This window comes from Tamandua tetradactyla, chromosome 17 (assembly GCF_023851605.1).
Source record: "Tamandua tetradactyla isolate mTamTet1 chromosome 17, mTamTet1.pri, whole genome shotgun sequence".
NCBI classification, from domain to species: Eukaryota; Metazoa; Chordata; class Mammalia; order Pilosa; family Myrmecophagidae; genus Tamandua; species Tamandua tetradactyla.
The window spans coordinates 3,665,052-3,684,878 of NC_135343.1; the positions used below are offsets into that span (position 1 = coordinate 3,665,052).

Consider the following 19,827-nt stretch of genomic DNA (forward strand, 5'->3'; position numbering starts at 1 on the left):
TGCAGGATACTGAATAGTACACTGCTGTTTTGACACTATCAAGTATTTGCTTTTCCGTATGAATTTTAGAATTAACTGTAAGCAACTTCTATAAAAGAGGCCTACTGGGATTGTGACTGGGAATCTATAAATCAATTTGGAGAGAACTGACATATTAATGACGTTGACCTTATATCCACAAACATGACATTATCTCTCCATTTATTCAGGTTTTATTCATTCCTCTCAGCAATATTTGCAGATTTCAATATATGGATCTTGCATATCTTTTGTCAGATCCATCCCTATGTTCAACAGCTGCCAATGTTCACTGGTGCCAAATCTTACCAGACTTGGTCTTATGGCCTAGGAAGGTGGGAGATATAGGGTCTGGGAGGCTCAGCTGCCAGAAACCACCAGAGCAGCTATCCTGCAACACAGAGCTGTGCAGGAAAGAGGGACTGTTCTTTATATCAGCTGTCTACCCAGATCCTGCCTACAGAGCAGGAGTTTAGGGTTGAGGACCAAGCACCACCCATTACTTCCAGCCACCCAGTATAAGCCCTCTGCAGCACAGAGCTTATGGGAAATGGGATCTGTCAATGTTCTCTGGCTGCCAAAACCTCCACCCAAGAGAGCTAAGAGAGATGGGAATTGCCACTTAACCGTCAAGCCACTCAAAAAGTTCTTCTACAAGGCATAGCTGAGGGAGGCTGGGTGAAGCCCGTAGCTCAAATGCCATGGCCTCCCACTGTTCTTACCAAGTTTCCATAGATTTTGTTGATAAATGTTTCTCAATTCATTGTAAGCCCCTTGATCAATCTCAGAGACTCCGCCTGATTGTCTTTGCTAATAACAAGTCTGATAGAGGCCTTTCAGGGGGAGAAGTTCCCAACCACCATTCTGGAACTCTCAACTCTGCCACCCTTATTTTAAGCTTTTATAAACTAAATGAGGTAGTCTGCTCAAAGAAGGTCACTAACATCTGCTGCTGTGGTTTAATGCAAAGCAAACCGTCACTTAAACTCATTTTTGATGTTTCCTTACCTATCATCAATCATATAGTCTTCAAAATTTATGCAAAGCAGTACCATCCTCGAGTATAGTCAGTGCATGTGCAGCTAAAAGCTCCAGAGTTAGAAAATAAGAACAAACCCAAAGGAAATCTTAAAAAACATCTTGATCACATTTCCTTCCATTTTGTTGTTGTTTTACAAAACTTAAAACAGGTATTAATGAAACTGCGATTGTTAGCAAATTTTATGTCCTTAAGATAGTACCAACCTTTGGATCTAAGTACAATCTCCCAGGGTTAACTGCAGGAAAGAGTAATTGTTGTATTTAATGATAAGCCAACTGTACCACTAACGAACCTTAACCATCTCAATGTGAAGAGCATACCCTTACCCAAGATTTTTGGCTTATTTCCCAACTGAGAAAAAGATGCCACGAACTTAAAGAAAGATCAGATGCCCTGATTCTTTTCGTGGGTACTAAGGATGCACATACACAAGAGACTCATGCACATACCCCTCATACCTATAAGAAGATCTACATACACTAGTATTTTCAACTTTTATTATGACAATAATATATAAACAATAACATTGCTCCCAATATAAGACCTTTGTGTTAGCTATTCATTTTCCTGAAATGTTCTTCCCTACAACTTTCACAAACTAAGCTTAAAAGTCATCTCAGAGAGTACCACCCTAACATCCCATCTAAAGAGGTAACTAAGTCCTTCCCATCCCAAACTTCTGACAGTTTCCTTGTTTATTTATTTGGTGACTTATTATCTATTTGCCCATGAAATTGCCTTGGGAGCCTCAACTTTTCCATGTGTCAAACAACCCGGCTCAGCAAAACAATCTATTTTGGTCTCTTGTTATTAGAATCATCTGTGATTATATGATAGTATTTGTCTTAGTCAAATTTCCAACCCTTTTGTGTTGAAGTAAAGGAGTATTTTTTTTTCATGGGCAGGCACAAGGAATTGAACCCGGGTTTCTGGCATGGCAGACAAGAACTCTGCCTGCTATGCCACCATAGCCTGCCTGAAGGAATATACTTCTGAGTTGAAAAAAAAAAAAGGTTATAGTTTCTACAGTTACAGAACTATACAGATTTCATTTTACATTTTATTTTACACATGTTTTCATTAAAATTATTCTTGTTTAAATGAGAGCTCTGACAGTGCTGAATTTGATTGTACAGCACTAAGCCACATATAAAAAGAACTGACTAAATGCACCTATTTAGGAGCTCTGTTCTCATTATCATATGCCAAGGCTGAACAGATACTGTATTTGCTTTCCCATGTCACAGAAGTTTTAAAATGACTCCTTAAGGATAATTCATAAATATGCCTCAATTTACTTTTTAGTTTGCTGACATGAGGTTCAAAACCTAAATTTACACCTGTATGTTTAAATACCCAGTACATTCCCATATCCATGGATTAGTACATAACAATTTGAATCAAATGTTTATCCAATTCATGGTCTTGGTCACACACACACACACACACACACACAGATGTGGAGGGTGACAGTTCTAAAATGTGTGTGCAAATCCTCTTACACTCCTGCCATCCACGGGCGGGGTCTCTGTCCCTGCCCACCTTGAATTCACACCCACCTAAGTGACCAGTGGACAAATAATATGCTCGAAGTAATCTATGTGACTTCTGAGACTAGGTCGTGAAAGGTATATCTGGTTCTCCCTAGGAACTTCACTCTAGCCATCACAGTGTGAAGAAGCCCAAACTAATCCACGTGGAAAGATCACATGGAGAGGTCCCCAGGCAGGCATTCTAAGCAATAGCTCACCCAAGGTCCTACCTAACAGCATCAAAGAACAGACCTGTGAGTGAAGATGCCTCTAGCCCCCGAGTCACTCCCAGCTGTTGAGTCTCCCCAGTGGGGGCTGCAATCATCATGGAACAGACGAGCTGACTTCACCTTGTCTGCATTCCTAGCCTACACAGTCTGGGAGCATAAGAAAATGGCTGTTCTACGGCACTAAGTTTTGATGTGGCTTCTTTGATATAGGTAATAGATAAGTGGAACATGAGATGATGACAAAAGAAATCCTGATGCAAATTCTTTATTAGGAAATGAATAAAAACATTTTCATCAATGTAGACCAGCATAATTTCATAGCTGTTTTCCTAACTGCTGGAATAAAGGAGAAAGGAAAACGCCCAAGATAACAAGTACACTCTTTTTGGCTTCAGATGTATGAGTTCTTGGATTCTGAAGCAGTCTAGTCAAAGAAGCATCAGGTTAGACCTGCAGTGGTCTGGAGATAAACCACCCCACTTCCAAAAACACCTGAGGAGTAGTGAAGGATTTAAGAGTGGTATTTAGCTTCATAAACCAGGAGCTGAGAGTCTATCACTTACAGTAGGCAATGGGTGTACCTTTTGGTTGGGTTCACAGGTAGGCAGTTCCAAACAGAGCATGTAAGATTAGGAAGGACAGAGAAAACAACTGGGAAGCAAAGCCAGGTCACTAACTGGGTATTTATGTGACACTTGAGACTCAGAATTGGAGCTCTGAAGCTATAAAAGTCAGCATTACTCCATACAGCAACTGTGTAAAAAAGTTTAAAAAGTGATCAGACTTCAACTAGAGAAATGAAGCAAGCTGATCTGGGTAAGACTAAGGTAAATCAGAATACAGGATAAAGGATGATATGGTCCATATTTTAAAACTTCAGCTTCTGTGTGAGACCAAAGGAAGAAATGTTTATTTGGTGCAAAATTTGTTTTTTGGGTTGCGCATTATTTAACTTGTAGGGTTAGTTTATCTGAACACCATAATTACATGGAACCTTGAATAGGGCAGGAAATCTTGTTAGTTTATACAGGTTGGTGTGACACCCCAAAGCACCACAGAGTGATTAGGGCAGAGAATAAAAGGCTGTTTGCAGAGTATCCTTGGGAGAATGGGGAGAAAGGAAGAAATATTCAAGTTCCCCATCTGGGAATTCCTGATATTCTTGCAGGCAGAGGGGACAACCCATTCAATAGGCTGAGCTCTTGATCTTGGGGTTTGACCTATGAAATTTACTCCTGCAAAGGACAAGTTAGGCCTGCTTATGATTGTGCCTCTCTAAGAGTCACCCCAGAGAGCCTCTTCTGTTGCTCAGATATGGCCTCTCTCTCTAAGCCAACTTGGCAGGTGAACTCACTGCCCTCACAACATGGGACATGACTCCCAGGGACATGGATATCCCCGGCAACAGGGGACAAGACTCCTGGGATCAGCTGGGATCCAGCATCATGGGATTGCAAAAGCCTTCTTGATCAAAAGGGGGAAGAGAGAAATGAGAAAAAATAAAGTTTCAGTGACTGAGAGATTTCAAACAGAGCTGAGAGGTTATGCTGGAAGTTATTCTTATGCATTATATAGATATCCCTTTTTAGTTTGTGGTGTACTTGAGTGGCTGGACGGAAGTACCTGAAATTGCTAAATTGTATTCCAGTAGCCTTGATTCTTGAAGACAATTATATAACTATATAGCTTTTACAATGTGACCATGTAATTATAAAAACCTTGTGTCTGATGCCCCTTTTTCCAGGGTAAGGACAGATGGGTAAAAAAAAAAGAAGGACAAAAATTGAATAAATAGCGAGGGGTGCATAAGAGGTAAAAAAAAAAAAAAAAAAAAGGGTAGCTTGAAATACTAATAGTCAATGAGAGGGAAGGGTAAAGGGTATGGGATGCATGAGATTTTTCTTTTTATTTCTTTTTCTGGAGTGATGCAAATGTTCTAAAAATGATCATGGTGATGAGTGCACAACTATATGATGATATTATGAGCTGCTGATGTATACTTTGGATGGACTGTATATGCATGAAAATAGCTCAATAAACATATCAGAGAAAAAAAGGTAGATCACTGTAGATACAGAAGAGTTAAAGAGCAAATACAGCAAATATTTAAGAATTTTAATTATATTTAAGAAATAAAGGTATTTTGTTTTGTTTTGTTGTATGCTGTATGGTAGGGATTACATTTCATTCTTTTTCCATGTGAGTATCCTGTTATTGCAGTACCATTTGTTGATTTTTGGGGGGGGATGGGGAGAGAGGTGCACGGGCCAGGAATCAAACCTGGGTCTCCTGCATGGCAGGCAAAAATTCTACCACTGAACTACTTTTGCATTCCTGAAATAAAGTTTTAAGTATCCTACCTTTAATCTGAATTTTGGTACTTCTCTCTCAAAACAAAATTCTACATAGATGCAATCTGCATTTCACTGGTCTGAGGACATTCACACAGGAATTCCAGTCCCTCCAGGGACAACAGCATGGGCAGGGCATCTTACGCTACTACAAACACTTTAGGAGTTAGGTGTCTGATTTCATTAGACAGTTTACTCATTGGTAATTTTATAAAACAAATTTGGTTTGCTCCTATTTGAAGAATAAACAAAATGGCAAAATAAAATGTACTCCTAAAAAGAGACACTATTTAAAAATTGGGTTCTTAAATCTGAATTGGGTTCCTTATCTGGGAACTCTGTTGATACCACTGCTGGGATCTAACTATCACTAAAGGACCCGAACTAGAACAGATATTAGGGAACTGAACAGTAGTTCCTGGCAAATCGGAGCTGCACTTATACCATATTAAGCTGTATCTCCTAAGTTGAAACCTTCTAAGTCTGTGGTGCCCTAGGGAAACGATTAGTAAGAGCTGGGGATGAACAAACAGCTGCAGGAGGAACTGGTTATCTGATTCCCAGGCATCTTTCATTCCTCTTTCAATACCAACCTGTGGACGGGGAAGCAAGCCATCATCTTTCTTTCACACCTGCTCTCTAACACAGGTGAGGAGCTACCAAAGACCAGTGAACATGGAGGTGGGGTGGGGCGGGATGGGGTGAAGAAGGGGTGTGCACATTCACAAGCATGTATACAGTTTCATAATATATGGGAGTAAATCAACCCCTTTTTATCTGAGAAAGTCTGGTCAAAGGGATCTCTCAGTCACAGGACTGGGTTTCTCTGCTCTATATTCTCCCTCCAGGTGCCTGTAGGCAGGCAGATCACTGGTGAAAACAGATGGCAGCATGGTCAGCCCCGAACAGGCATGGGGCAGCTATAACAGAAGCCAATAGGGAGTTGAAGATCAGGGGGGATTTTAAGCTATGAATAACAACCCTCCTTTTACATCATAAGACGAGGAATTCTACATAACACAGTACATGCAAACTCAGATTTAAATCTGTTTTCCATACAGTGTTTAAAAACATGAAATAACATGATTTTTAATTTGTTCTTCCCCCTTCATTAAAAAGTGGAGGAAAAGGGCGGGCCACGGTGGCTCAGCAGGCAAGAATGCTTGCCTGCCATGCCAGAAGACCCGGGTTGGATTCCCGGTGCCTGCCCATGTTTAAAAAAAGAAAAAAAAAAAGTGGAGGAAAAGAAAAGGGGAGAACTAAAGGAAGTCCCTAGAAGGACCTGAAAAGTATGGTAGTGTCTTACTACATACATAAGCCTTACCTTTTCTGCTGATATGAACTGAGTCCAAGCGTTGTCTCAGTCTGTAAAAGGAAGAAAATAACAGTGAAAATACTAAAACCAAATCTTTATACTACAGACATTCAGAGTGGTCAAAACATTTTATTATCATTTTGACTGTGATCTTATATTTATCTTCTTCCAAGAAGAATTAATAACAATTTTATTCAAAACTCTAACAAAACACCAGAGAAGAAGGAACACTTCTTAATTCATTATATGAGGCCAATATCACCGTAATACCAAAGACAGATAAAAATACCACAAGAAAATTACAGACCAAGATTCCTCAAATATAAAATGCTAAAATTTTCAACAAAATACTAGCAAATTGAAGGTGGGCAATGGTGGTTCAGTGGCAGAGTTCTTGCCTGCCATGCCAGAGACCCAGATTCGATTTCCAGTGCCTGTCAATGCAAAAAAAAAAAAAAAAAACACTAGAAAATCAAATCCAAAAGCACAATAAAAGAATTATATATACATTATGATCAAGTGGTTTTCATCTCAGGTATGCAATGGTGGTCCAATATAAGAAAATCAATTAATGTAATACACCACATTAACAAATCAAAGGGAAAAAATACACGATCCACTGACACAAAAAAGGCCTTTGGCAAAACTCAGCATTCTTTCTTGCTCAATAGTATGAAGAGCATCTATGAAAAGCCCACAGCTAAAGTCATATTCAATAGGAAAAACTGAAAGCTCCCTCTCTGAAATAAGGAACAAGACAAGGATGCCCACTGTCACCTGTGCTGTTCATCGTTGTACTGGAAGTTCAAGCCAGGGCAATTGGGCAAGAAAAAGAAAGAAATGGCATCCAAATTGGAAACGAAGAAGTAAAACTTTCCCTATTTGGAGATGATTAGATCCATTATAGGATCTAATCCTATAATGCTCAAAAATCTACAACGAAGCTACTAGAACTAATAAATAAATTAGGGTACAAGATAAAAAATTATTAGTGCTCCTATACACTAGTAATGAAAGGGAAACCAAGAAAATAACTTCATTTGAAATAGCAAATAAAATAATCAAATATCTAGAAATAAATTTAAACAACAATATAAAGGACTTACACAGAGAAAAGTACAAAATACTGCTGAAAAGAAATAAAAGATCTAAATAAATGGAATGGCACTCCCTTTTCATGGATGGGACAACTACGTATCGTAAAGATGTTGATTCTATCCAATCTGATTTATAGATTCAACACAATTCCAATAAAAATTTCAACAGCCTTCTCTGCAGAAATGGAAAAGTCACTTCAGAAATTACAGGAAGAGTGCACGGTGGTGAAAAGCCGAAAATATTTTTTAAAAAGAAAGACACTGAAGACTTATTTCCCAATTTTAAAATTTACCAGGAAGCTCCCATGGTTAAAACAGCCTGGTACTGGCACAAGAAAAGATTTACAGTCAAGGGTATCAAACTGAAACTCCAGGAAAAAACCCTCTATCTTTGGGCAACTAAATTTCGGTAAGGGTGTATCATGGTCAGGTTCATGTGTCAACTTGGCCAAGTGGTGGTATCTGTTTGTCTGCTTGGACAAGTGCTGGTCTGTCTCTTGCGATGAGGACATTTCATAGAATTAAATCATGATCACATCTTTTTGTAATGAGTCAAGGAGAATGTCTTCTCAATGAGTGATGCTTAATCTAATCACTGGAAGCCTTTTAAGGAGGATTCTGAAGAGACAGGCTCTCTTTCTGCCTCAGCCGGCAAGCCTCTCCTGTGGAGTTTGTCCAGACCCTCCATAAGAATCGTCAAGTTCACAGACTACCCTACAGATTGTGGACTCTACATGCCCACGGTTACGTGAGACATTTTATAAATTTTATATTTATGAATATCTCCTGTTGATTCTGTTCCTCTAGAGAACACTAACTAATACCAGGTTTCACATCAAGTTCACTCAATTGGGAAAGAAAAATCTTTCAACAAATGGTGCTGGGAAAACTGGATAATCACACGCAAAATAAAGAAGTGGACCCCTACCTCAAAACATTTACAATGTTTACTCAAAATGGGACAAACACCAGTAAGAGGCAAAACCATTAAACTCGTAGCAGAAAACGCAGTAAAGCATCTTCAGGACTTTATGTTAGGTTTCTTAGACTGTAGACCAAAAGCACAAGAAACAGAAGAAAAAACAGATAAATGGGACCTCTTTAAAAAACAAAACAAAAAAAACCCAAAACCTTCTGTGCATCTGTATTAGTTAGCATTCTCTAGAGAAACAGAATCAACAGGAAACACTCGCAAATATAAAATTTATAAAAATGTCTCACATGACCACAGGAACGCAGAGTCCAAAATCTGCAGGGCAGACTGTGAAGCCGACAATTCTGATGGAGGGTCTGGACAAACTCCACAGGAGAGGGTCGCCAACCGAAGCAGGAAGAGGGACTGCCTCTTCTGAATCCTCCTTGAAAGGCTTCCAGTGATTAGATTAAGTGTCACTCATTGCAGGAGGCATTCCCCTTGGTTGATTACAAATGGAATCAGCTGTGGATGTAGCTGACATGATCATGATTTAATTCTATGAAATGCCCTCATCGCAACAGACAGGCCAGGACTTGCCCAACCAGACAAGCAGGTACCACCACCTGGCCAAGTTGACACATGAACCTGACCCATGACAGTCCACTCCTTGTCAACTTGGCAGCTATACATACTGTGGAGGGCCAGGAGCAATTAATCAGGCCCAAGCAGGAGCAATCAATCAGGCCCAAGCAGGGAGAGTCCCCACACCATTGGGGCGGAATGTCCCCGAGAGTTAAACAATAACCAATGCTAAGAAACTGTGGGAATGGGATAGGTTTGGGCAACGGCATTCTTCTGCTTCTATGAACCGCTTGCTTGCTAGCAACTGCAAAAAAAACCACAGTGTGATTGTAGCCTTTGTAAGCACACCTTGCAAACCTCTAGGGGCTGCTCTCTGAATCCTCTTTCTTGGAGGTTTCTGAGACAGTCATTGGCTGGCTAATAAAGACTCCAAATTGGCTTGCAGTTTTGAATTATGTGGTCTCTCTTTCAGTGCGCCTGACAACAATACCACCTTAAACCATACCTAATTTCTAAATAAAAAACAATAAAACACATTTTTTCTTTCACCTAACAATACTCAACTGTCCTGCATATAACTGGAAACATATTAAATCTCTCCAGAATAGGGTGCAAATCCTTGGGTAATATTCATTCTTAAACTTGGTATCTTACAACTTAAATAGTATAACGTGAACAAAACAGCATCACAGTCTTCGTTTGTGTAACTGATCACGTGGTCGAAGTTGACATTTATCATTACCTTCCTCCCCTACCCATTCCATGCTCCCTTTACCCTCAGCAAGCACTTCAGCTGGTCATGGTCTTTGCCTGGTGGGGTGACCCAAACCTTCATTCCTAAAGTTTCAGAGCCATTGGTAGTCCTGCTGGATTGGGTTGTTGCAGTTTTCCACTGATTTTAATCACAGGGCATGGTAGTACTAAAAGACGCCCTAGGGGATCTCCTATATTCCAAGAAAACTCTTCTTTACCTCCATTACGTAGTTGCAGTCCTACTTCCCCTTGATTGTCAGGGTTAATCACCCCAGACAATAATGTAATCCCCTTCTTGGCTTGCTGATCCAGTGGCATACGTAGCCCAAAGTGACCAGGTGGCAGTCTTAGATTCCAGTTCAATGGAGTCATTGTCGTTTCTCCTGGTGGAAGAATTTCCCCTTTTGGAACTAAAACCTGTAGACCAGCAGAGCTCAGGGTCGCAGGGACAGGAAGCAAAAATTTTCCTAGTGGATCTCTAGGGGTAATAGTGAGGGACACCACTCCCATTTCCACCCCTTGGTTCCTGGACCCATGGATCCTGGCCATGGGAGAAACAGCACCCAGTGAATGCTGATTCAGAGCATATACAGCTTCCTGGAGAATATTACCCCAGCCTTTCAAGGTATTGCCACCTAGTTGGCACTATAATTGAGTTTTCAAAAGGCCATTCCACCATTTTATCAATCCAGCTGCTTCTGGATGATGGGGAACATGGTAAGACCAGAGAATTCCATGAGCATGTGCCCATTCCTGCACTTCATTTGTTGTGAACTGTGTTCCTTGATCAGAAGCAATGCTATTTGGAATACCATGATGATAGATAAGGCATTCTGTAAGCCCACAGATGGTAGTTTTGGCAGGAGCACTGCATGCAGGGAAAGCAAACTAATATCCAGAGTATATGTCTATTCCATTAGAACAAATCGCTGCCCCTTCCATAAAGGGAGTGGTCCAATGTAATCAACCTGCCACCAGGTAGCTGGCTGGTCACCTCGGGGAATGGTGCCATATCGGGGACTGAGTGTAGGTCTCTGCTGCTGGCAGACTGGGCACTTAGCAGTGACTGTAGCCAAGTCAGCCATGGGGAGTGGAAGTCCATGTTGCTGAGCCCATGCATAACCTCCATCCCTACCACCATGACTACTTTGTTCATGAGCCAACTGGGCAATGACAGGAGTTGCTGGGGAAAGAGGCTGACTGGGATCCACAGAACAGGTCATCTTATCCACTTGATTATTAAAACCTTCCTCTGCTGAAGTCACCCTCTGGTGTGCATTCACATGGGACACAGATATGTTCATGTCTTTAGCCTACTCGGAAATGTCTATTTACATACTTCTTCATCACCAATTTTCCAATTATGGTCTTTCCAAGTCCCTGACCATCCAGCCTAACCACTAGCAACAGCCCATGAGCCAGTATACAAACACACCTCTGGCCAGTTTTTCTTCCAAGCAAAATGAACAACCAGATGCACTGCTCAAAGTTCTGCCCACTGGAGGATTTCCCCTCACCACTATCCTTCAAGGACACCCCAGAAATGGGTTGTACCGCTGCAGCTGTCCACATTTGGGTGGTACCTGCACATCGTGCTGAACCATCTGCAAACCAGGCCCAAGTTTTCTCTTCCTCAGTCAATTCACTGTAAGGAACTCCCCAAGAAGCCATAGCTCTGGTCTGGGAAAGAGTAGGTACTGTAGCAAGAATGGAGACCATGGGCATTTGGGCCACTTCTTCTTGTAACTTACTTGTGCCTTTAGGACCTGCTCTGGCCCTATCTCATCATTTCCATTTTACAATAGAGTGCTGCTGCACATGCCCAACTTTATGGCTTGGTGGGTCAGACAACACTGAGCCCATGACAGGTGTTCTAGCTTGCTAGCTGCCAAAAGGCAACACACCAGAAACGGAATAGCTCCCAAAAAGGGGAATCCAATAAGTTGCTAGTTTACACTTCCAAGGCCAAGAAAATGTCGCAACCAAAACAAGTCTACCAATCAAAGGCATCCATCCAGGGAATGTACCTTGGTTCAGGAAGGCAGATTAAGTTCAGGATTTCTCTCTCAAGTGTGAAGGCACATAGCAAACACAGTCAGGGCTTCTCTTTCAGCTGGAAGAGCACATGGTAAATACGACGTCATCTGCTAACTTTCTCTCCTGGCTTCCGGTTTCATGAAGCTCCCTAGGAGGCATTTTCCTTCCTTATCTCAAAAGGAAGGTGGCTCATGGACTCTCTGATTCGTGGTGCTGGCTCATGGACTCTCTGATTCGTGGTGCTGCAGCATTTTCTGCTCTCTACCAATCTCTCATTCTCCAAAATGTTTCCTCTTTTATAGGACTCCAGAAACTAATCAAGACCCTCCCAAATGGGTGGAAAAACATCTCCCCTAATCAATCTTCATTGGGATACATCTCCAGGGAGATTATCTAATTACAGATTCAAAAATACAGTATATAATAGGGATTATTCTGCCATTACAAAATGGAATTTTGATTAAAACATGGCTTTTCTAGGGGACACACATCCTTTCAAACCAGCACAATAGGGAACTCAGTCTCATGGTAACTTGGCCCATGGTTAAGTGTTCAGTCTCTACTAAGGCCCAGTAGCAGGCCAAAAGCTGTTTCTCAAAAGGAGAGTAGTTAGCTGCAGCAGATGGTAAGGCTTTGCTCCAAAAACCTAAGGGTCTGCATTGTGATTCTCCTATAGAGGCCTGCCAAAGGCTCCAGACAGCATCTCTATTTGCCACTGACACTTCCAGCACCACTAGATCTGCTGGGTCATATGGCCCAAGTGATAGAGCAGCTTGTACAGCAGCCTGGACCTGTCACAGAGCCTCCTCTTTTTCAGGTCCCCACTCAAAATTAGCAGCTTTTCTGGTCACTCGATAAAAGGGCCAGAGTAGCACCTCTAAATGAGGAATATGTTGTTGCCAAAACCCAAAGAGACCAACTAGGCGTTGTGCCTCTTTTTTGGTCATAGGAGGGGCCGGATGCCGCAACTTATCCTTCACCTTAGAAGGGATATCTTGACATGCCCCACACCACTGGACACCTAGAAATCTCACTAAGGTGGAAGACCCCTATATTTTTGTTGGATTTATCTCTCATCCTCTGACACGCAAATGCTTTACCAGTAGGTCTACAGTAGTTGCTACTTCTTGCTCACTAGGTCCAATCAACATGATATCATCAATATAATGGACCAGAGTGATGTCTTGTGGGAGGGAGAAACGACCAAGGTCCCTGCAGACAAGATTATGACATAGGGCTGGAGAGTTGATACACCCCTGAGGTAGGACAGTGAAAGTATATTGCTGACCTTGCCAGCTGAAAGCAACTATTTCTGGTGGTCCTTACTAACAGCTATTGAGAAAAAAGCATCTGCCAGATCAATAGCTGCATACCAGGTACTAGGGGATGTACTAATTTGCTCAAGCAATACCACATCTGGAACAGCAGCTGCAATTGGAGTTACCACCTCGTTGAGCTTACAATAATTCACTGTCATCCTCCAAGACCCATGTGTTTTCTATACAGGCAAAATAGGAGAGTTGAATGGGGATGAGGTGGGAATCACCACCCCTGCATCCTTCAAGTCCTTAAGAGTGGCAGTAATCTCTGCAATCCCTCCAGGAATATGTTATTGCCTCTGATTTACTATTTTGCTAGGGAGGGGCAGTTCTAGTGGCTTCCACTTGGCATTTCCCACCACAATAGCCCTCACTGCATGAGTTAGAGAGCCAATGTGGGGATTCTGCCAGTTGCTCAGTATGTCTATACCAATTATACATTCTGGAACTGGGGAAATAACTACGGAATGGGTCCGGGGGCCCAATGGACCCACTGTGAGAAGGACCTGAGCTAAAACTCCATTGATCACCTGGCCTCCATAAGTCCCCACTCTGACTGGTGGACCAGAGTGACATTTTGGGTCCCCTGGAATTAACGTCACTTCTGAACCAGTGTCTAATAATCCCTGAAATACCTGATCATTTCCTTTTCACCAATGCACAGTTATCCTGGTAAAAGGCTGTCAGTCTCCTTGGGGAAGGCGTGGAGGAAGATTAACAGTATAAATTCCTGGCAGTGTAACAGGGTTCTCCCCCAAAGGGACCTGGCCTCCCCTTCATTCAAGGGACTCTGGGTCTGTAAACTGTCTCAAGTCTGGAAACTGATTAAGGGGCCGTGACTCTGTGTTTTTGTAATTCAGGTTAGACTTCTGTTCACTTGACCTAGAACTCTGTTGTTTATACAGCTCGAATAAGAATTTAGTAGACTGTCCTTCTACTGTATTTCTAGGTACCCGACGATTTACTAACCAATGCCTCAAATCTCTGCGAGTCATATAATTTTGATGCCTGCTTTGAGTTTGCTGTCTATTATAATAGCCACGTCTACCCTGTCTTTGGCAATTAAGTGCTGTCACCTGACTTCTGCCAACTCGGGATCCTGTCATCCCCATTGTGTTTAAGGATTCCAGCTCAGTGACAGCAGTTCCTACAGTAATATCTGACCTACAGAGAAGTGCAACCACAGAGCTCTTCAGAGATGATGGTGCTAGACTCACAAATTTATTTCTCACTGTTCTGATAAAAGGTTCATCCTCCGGACATTCCTGGGATGTAAGAGCAAGCTTTGCATGATAAATCCATTCTAACATTCCAGTCTCTCTAAGTCTCTGGATTCCCTTATCTACATTATACCAGGGCAGTTCTGGCATTTCAACCTCAGGTAATGTTGGCCACCTTTTGATCCATGGTTCAACCAACCATCCAAACAAACTGCTAATACCTTTTCTAACCCCTCAAGCTATAACATTGATGCAGAATCTCTTAGTGGGCCCATATCAATAAATTCAGCCTGATCCAGCCTTAAATTCCTCCCACCATTATCCCGCACCTTAAAAATCCACTGCCACACATATTTCCCTGACTTCTGTCTATATAAATTGGAAAACTCACACAGTTCTTTTGGAGTATTAACATACCTCCTCATGTGTGATACTTTGCATCTCACCTTTAGGGGTCTGTTGGGACTTTAGTCTACTTATGGGTCTGGAAGAAATGAGGGGTGGTGGGGGTGGGTCATGAAAAGAATTAGATATATCTTCCAAGCCATTTGCTTCAGGGCCTTCATTTGCAGTTACTTCTGGTGAAACAGGATTAATTACTCTAAGGCTAATCACTTCAGGAGGAGGTTGGGTGGCCAACTCCTCAAGGCAGACTGGAGGTGGGGCGGTTATGTCCTCAGAGCAAACTATTACAGGGTCATCTAGAGAAGACTCAGCATGACCTATGGTTTCAACCTCATCCCTGACATCATTATCAATCCATATGTCGCATCCCATCTTTCAGGGTCCCACTCCTTTCCAATCAATGCCCTCACTTTAACGGCAGACACTATGCAACACTGAGATATCAGTTTATGTTGTAAAGTTGCTACTCTAACAATAAGATTCTGAGTCTGATTTTCAGAGATCTCAAGTCTATAGCTACAGGAAGTAAGATTTTTCCTTCAGGATACTCATAGAAACGTCTACATCTGTCAGAAGGCGCTTAAGCTTCTCATTTGAAGCCTTAAGCCCATCCCTTTCACTCCTTAATGTAGCCAGTATATTTAACAACAACAAGCCAACATCTCTATACCTCTTATTTCCAAAAAACTCTGTAAAGGTGTCAAAAACATTATAACCCAGAGCCTGGCTTCGTACAAGCGAAGCATGAGGAAAATCGAATGGTGATATTTGACTATCTCTTTTGCCAGCTCACTCCATGGATTGGGAGTGTCATTCTGATTATGGGAATAAGAGTCCTTAGTGCCTTTGAGTCTAGTCAGAATAGAAAACCATTCATAAAAACCCATTTTTAAGATTCTGTTTCTTAAAAACCACTCCTGGTACCAAGATGTATTAGTTAGGGTTCTCTAGAGAAACAGAATCAACAGGGAACACTCGCAAATATAAAATCTATGAAAGTGTCTCACATGACCAGGGTAACACAGAGTCCAAAATCCACAGGGCAGGCTGTGAAGCTAACGATTCCAATGGAGGGTCTGGATGAACTCCACAGGACAGGCTCACCAGCCAAAGCAAGAAGAGAGACTGTCTCTTCTCAATCCTCCTTAAAAGGCTTCCAGTGATTAGATTAAGCATCACTCATGCAGAAGACACTTCCCTTGGCTGATTACAAATGGAATCAGCTGTGGATACAGCGGACATGAACATGATTTAATTCTATGAAATGTCCTCATCACAACAGACAGGCCAGCACTTGCCCAACCAGACAAACAGGTACCACCACCTGGCCAAGTTGACACATCAACCTGACCATGACAGCATCAAACAACTTTACAATGAAAGCAAAAGACAACCTACAGAATGGGAGAAAATATGTGACATACTGATAAGGGTAAGCTATCTAAAGTACATAAATAAACCCTACAACTCAAGAATAAAAAGATAATCCAATTTCAAAACCAGGCAAAAAGCTTGACTAGATATTTCTCTGAAGAACATACATAAATGCCCAAGAAGCAAAGGAAAAGATGTTCAAATTCATTAGCCATTAGGGGAATGCAAATTAAAACGAGACGCCATTCCATACCCATTAGAATGGTTACTATTAAAAAAATGAATAATATTTTTTGGATAGCATTTGAAGAAATAGGGATATTCATCTATTGTTGACAGGAATATAAAATATTGCAGTCACTGCAGAAGATAGTTTGGCAGTTTCTCAGAAAGCTAAGTGTAGAATTACCATATGACCAGGAAATCTCACTTCTAGGTATAGACACAAAAGAATCTAAAGCAGGGATTCAAACAGATTTTTATACATTTATACTCACAGTAGTATTTTCACAATTGCCAAAAGATGGAAGTGACCCAAGAGTCCATCAGCAGATAAGTGGATAAACAAAATGCATTATATACATACAATGGAATATTTTTCAGCAGTAAAAAGGAATGAAGATCTGACACATGCCATGACATGGATGAATCTTTAAGACATTAGGTTGCATGAAATAAGCCAGAGACAAAAGGACAAATATTGTATGATCTCACTGTTATGATATACTTAGAATAAGCAAATTCACTGAGTCAGAAAACTAGAATACAGGTTACCTAGGACAGAGAATGGAGAGTTAATGTTTAGTGGGTACAGAGTTTCTGTTTAGGGCGATGAAAAGGACTGGTAATGGATGGTGGCAATGATAGCACAGCGTCGTAAATGTAATTAACACTCTTTATTCCAATATGTTTAAAAAGGGAAATTTTAGGTTGTATCTATATTACCAGAAAAAAAAATTAAAACAAGGACTCATACAACACAGTGAACCCTAATGCTAGCTACAGCAATAGCTAACAATATAATTATAATATTGCTTCATCAACTGAAAAAAGTACCACACCAACTTAAAGCATCAATAATAAGGAAGAGTACATGTATAGAAAGTTATATGGGAGCTGTGTATCTTCTGTATGATATTTATGTATACCTACAACTTCTCATATAAAAAAAGAACAACACTGTAACAGAAATGAATAATGTATCTGAATCAAATGTCTCAATCAAGAGAATGGACACAGCCAAGGAAAGAATCAGTAAGCTTGAAGATAGGGCAATAGAAATTTCCCAAACTGAGATGCAAAAAGAAAACAGAATTCTGTTGTCTTTTTATTTTTTTATTTCTTTTTCTAAATCGATGCAAATGTACTAAGAAATGATGAATATGCAACTATGTGACGTTATTAAGAATTACTGATTGTACATGTAGAATGGAATGATTTCTAATTGTTTTGTTAATTCTTTTTTTAATTAATAAAAAAATAAAAAAAAAGAAAACAGAATGAAGAAAAAGGAAGGAACATAAAAAAAAAAAAAAAAAGACCACCCAAGAACTGTGGGACAATTTCAAAAGGTATAATATACACATAAAGGGAATAACAGAAGAAGAAAGAATGTATCAGAAAAATATCTAAATAATGAGATACCAAACCACAGATCCACAAAGCTCAGGGAACATCAAGAAGAACTAATATAGAAAAATCTATAGAATGGGCATAGCCCAAATGCCCCTAAAGAGAGGGAGAAAGATCAAAGGTGATGGTAGAATTACACAGAGAAGGTAGGGTTTAACAAACAAGTAAGTCTGCTGAATCATTGTATTGATATTTCTTTAAGTCTTCAGTATCTTAGAGCAGCTATAAGTAAAAATCTACAAGTACAGAATTTTAACCCATACCAAACTCTGAAATCTGTTCTACAACTAACTGTTGTGATGTGCTTTGAAATTTACTGCTTTTTTGTATATAAGTTATTTATCAAAAAAAGAATTCTGTTGTGTGGAATGTTACCTTGAAAACTGAATTTAAGATCTTTTTTTGGTAACTTAAATATGTAAAGTATGCAGGAAGTGTTTTTGTTAAGGAAAAAGAGAGTACTTTTCCCCCTAAAGTAAAATAAAAATAAAGTAATAACTGCTGCAGAATGAGAAACAGGAGTGTGTTAGACGAAATGGATGGATATAGAAAGTTGTAGAAGTCTTGCTAAAAGTGAATTTTATTGGTTGTGGTTAAGGTTGGCTAAGATTTAATAGTTTTATAAGATTTTTAAAACTTTTTTTTAATTGTATAATATACATACAAAGCAAAGAAAGAAAAAAAGCAATAGTTTTCAAAGCACTCTTCAACAAATAGTTACAGGAAAAATAACAGAGTTTGTCATGGGCTACACTGCACCATCATTTCAGATTTATTCTTCTAGATGTCCAGAACACTGGAGGCTAGAAGGAATAAATATTTTTTATCATCACAAATCAACTTTTTTCTTTTTTTGTGAAAAATAACATATATATATATAAAAGCAATAAATTTCAAAGCACAGTGTAACAATTAGTGGTAAAACAGATTTCAGAGTTTGGTATAGGCTACAATTCCACAGTTTTATAAGATTTTTAATAGTTTTCTTATCAGATGTATCTTCATACAAAACAAGAATTTGGTTTTCACTCTATTAAAATGACAATGTTTTCTCGGATTATCTGTTTGTAGTGAGAAGCTATAAAAGGTTTTTAACCATCTGAGTAATCTGCCCAGATGAGGATTCTAGTTTATCAGCCAATATATTTATTGAATGTATGGTAAGAAAAAAGAAGTGAAGGAGAAATAAAGACTTTCTCAGTAAAACAAAAGCTGAAGGAATTCATCACCAACAAATGCCCTGCAAGAATTATTAAAGGAAGTTCTTCATGGAGAAGGAAAATTATGTTGGTCAGAAACTTGTAACTACATGAAGAAAGGAAGAACATCAGAGAAATAATAAATGAAAGTAAAGTAAAATATGGATTTCTAATTCTTAATCTAAAAAATAACTATTTGTTTAAAGCAATAATAGTAACAACATATAGGTAATTGTAACCTAGGAATAAATGAAGTGGATGGCAGCATTTTATAAGGAATGGGGGTGGGAAAAGGAATTGAGATTATTATAAGGTATTTGGGAGACACATAAAGTGGTTGTATTGGGGTTCTCTAGAGAAAAAACCAGCCGGAGAGATCTGTGAAGATGAGATTTATAAAGGCGTCTCAGGCAACCATGGGAATGGAAGAGTCCAGAATCTGCAGGGCAGGCTGTGAAGCTGGCGGCTCTGATGAAGGGTCTGGACAAACTCCACCAGGAGAGGCTCACTGGCTGAAGAAGCAGTGAAAGGGTCTCTCTTCTTCCTTAAAGGCCTTCAACTGATTGGATCATCTTGTTGGTGGAGACTCGCCTTAGTTGATCGTAGATGTCATCAGCCAAAACTGCACACAAGACTGGTGATTTAATAATACATCGGCCTTCCAGTTTATCAATCAGACATGAAATGAACCTGCAGTAATGGTCAGGCCAGTGCTTGCCTGACGAGACAACTGGGCACATCACCTGGCCAAGCTGACACCAGAACTCAACAATTACAGTGGCAGGTACAGTGTTTATCTGAAGTA

The 19,827-nt window shown here is 40.2% G+C and overlaps 1 protein-coding gene across 3 annotated transcripts in view; it reads right to left on the reverse strand.

The window, feature by feature from the left end:
* The window catches only part of TMEM131 (transmembrane protein 131), a 249,430-nt gene that overhangs the window by 145,034 nt on the left and 84,569 nt on the right, over positions 1-19,827 (reverse strand). For all 3 annotated transcript variants that reach the window (XM_077133816.1, XM_077133818.1, XM_077133817.1), the window contains exon 3: positions 6,498-6,538. In XM_077133816.1, the coding sequence (XP_076989931.1) occupies positions 6,498-6,538 (41 nt within the window). The remainder of the gene's footprint in view (positions 1-6,497; positions 6,539-19,827) is intronic.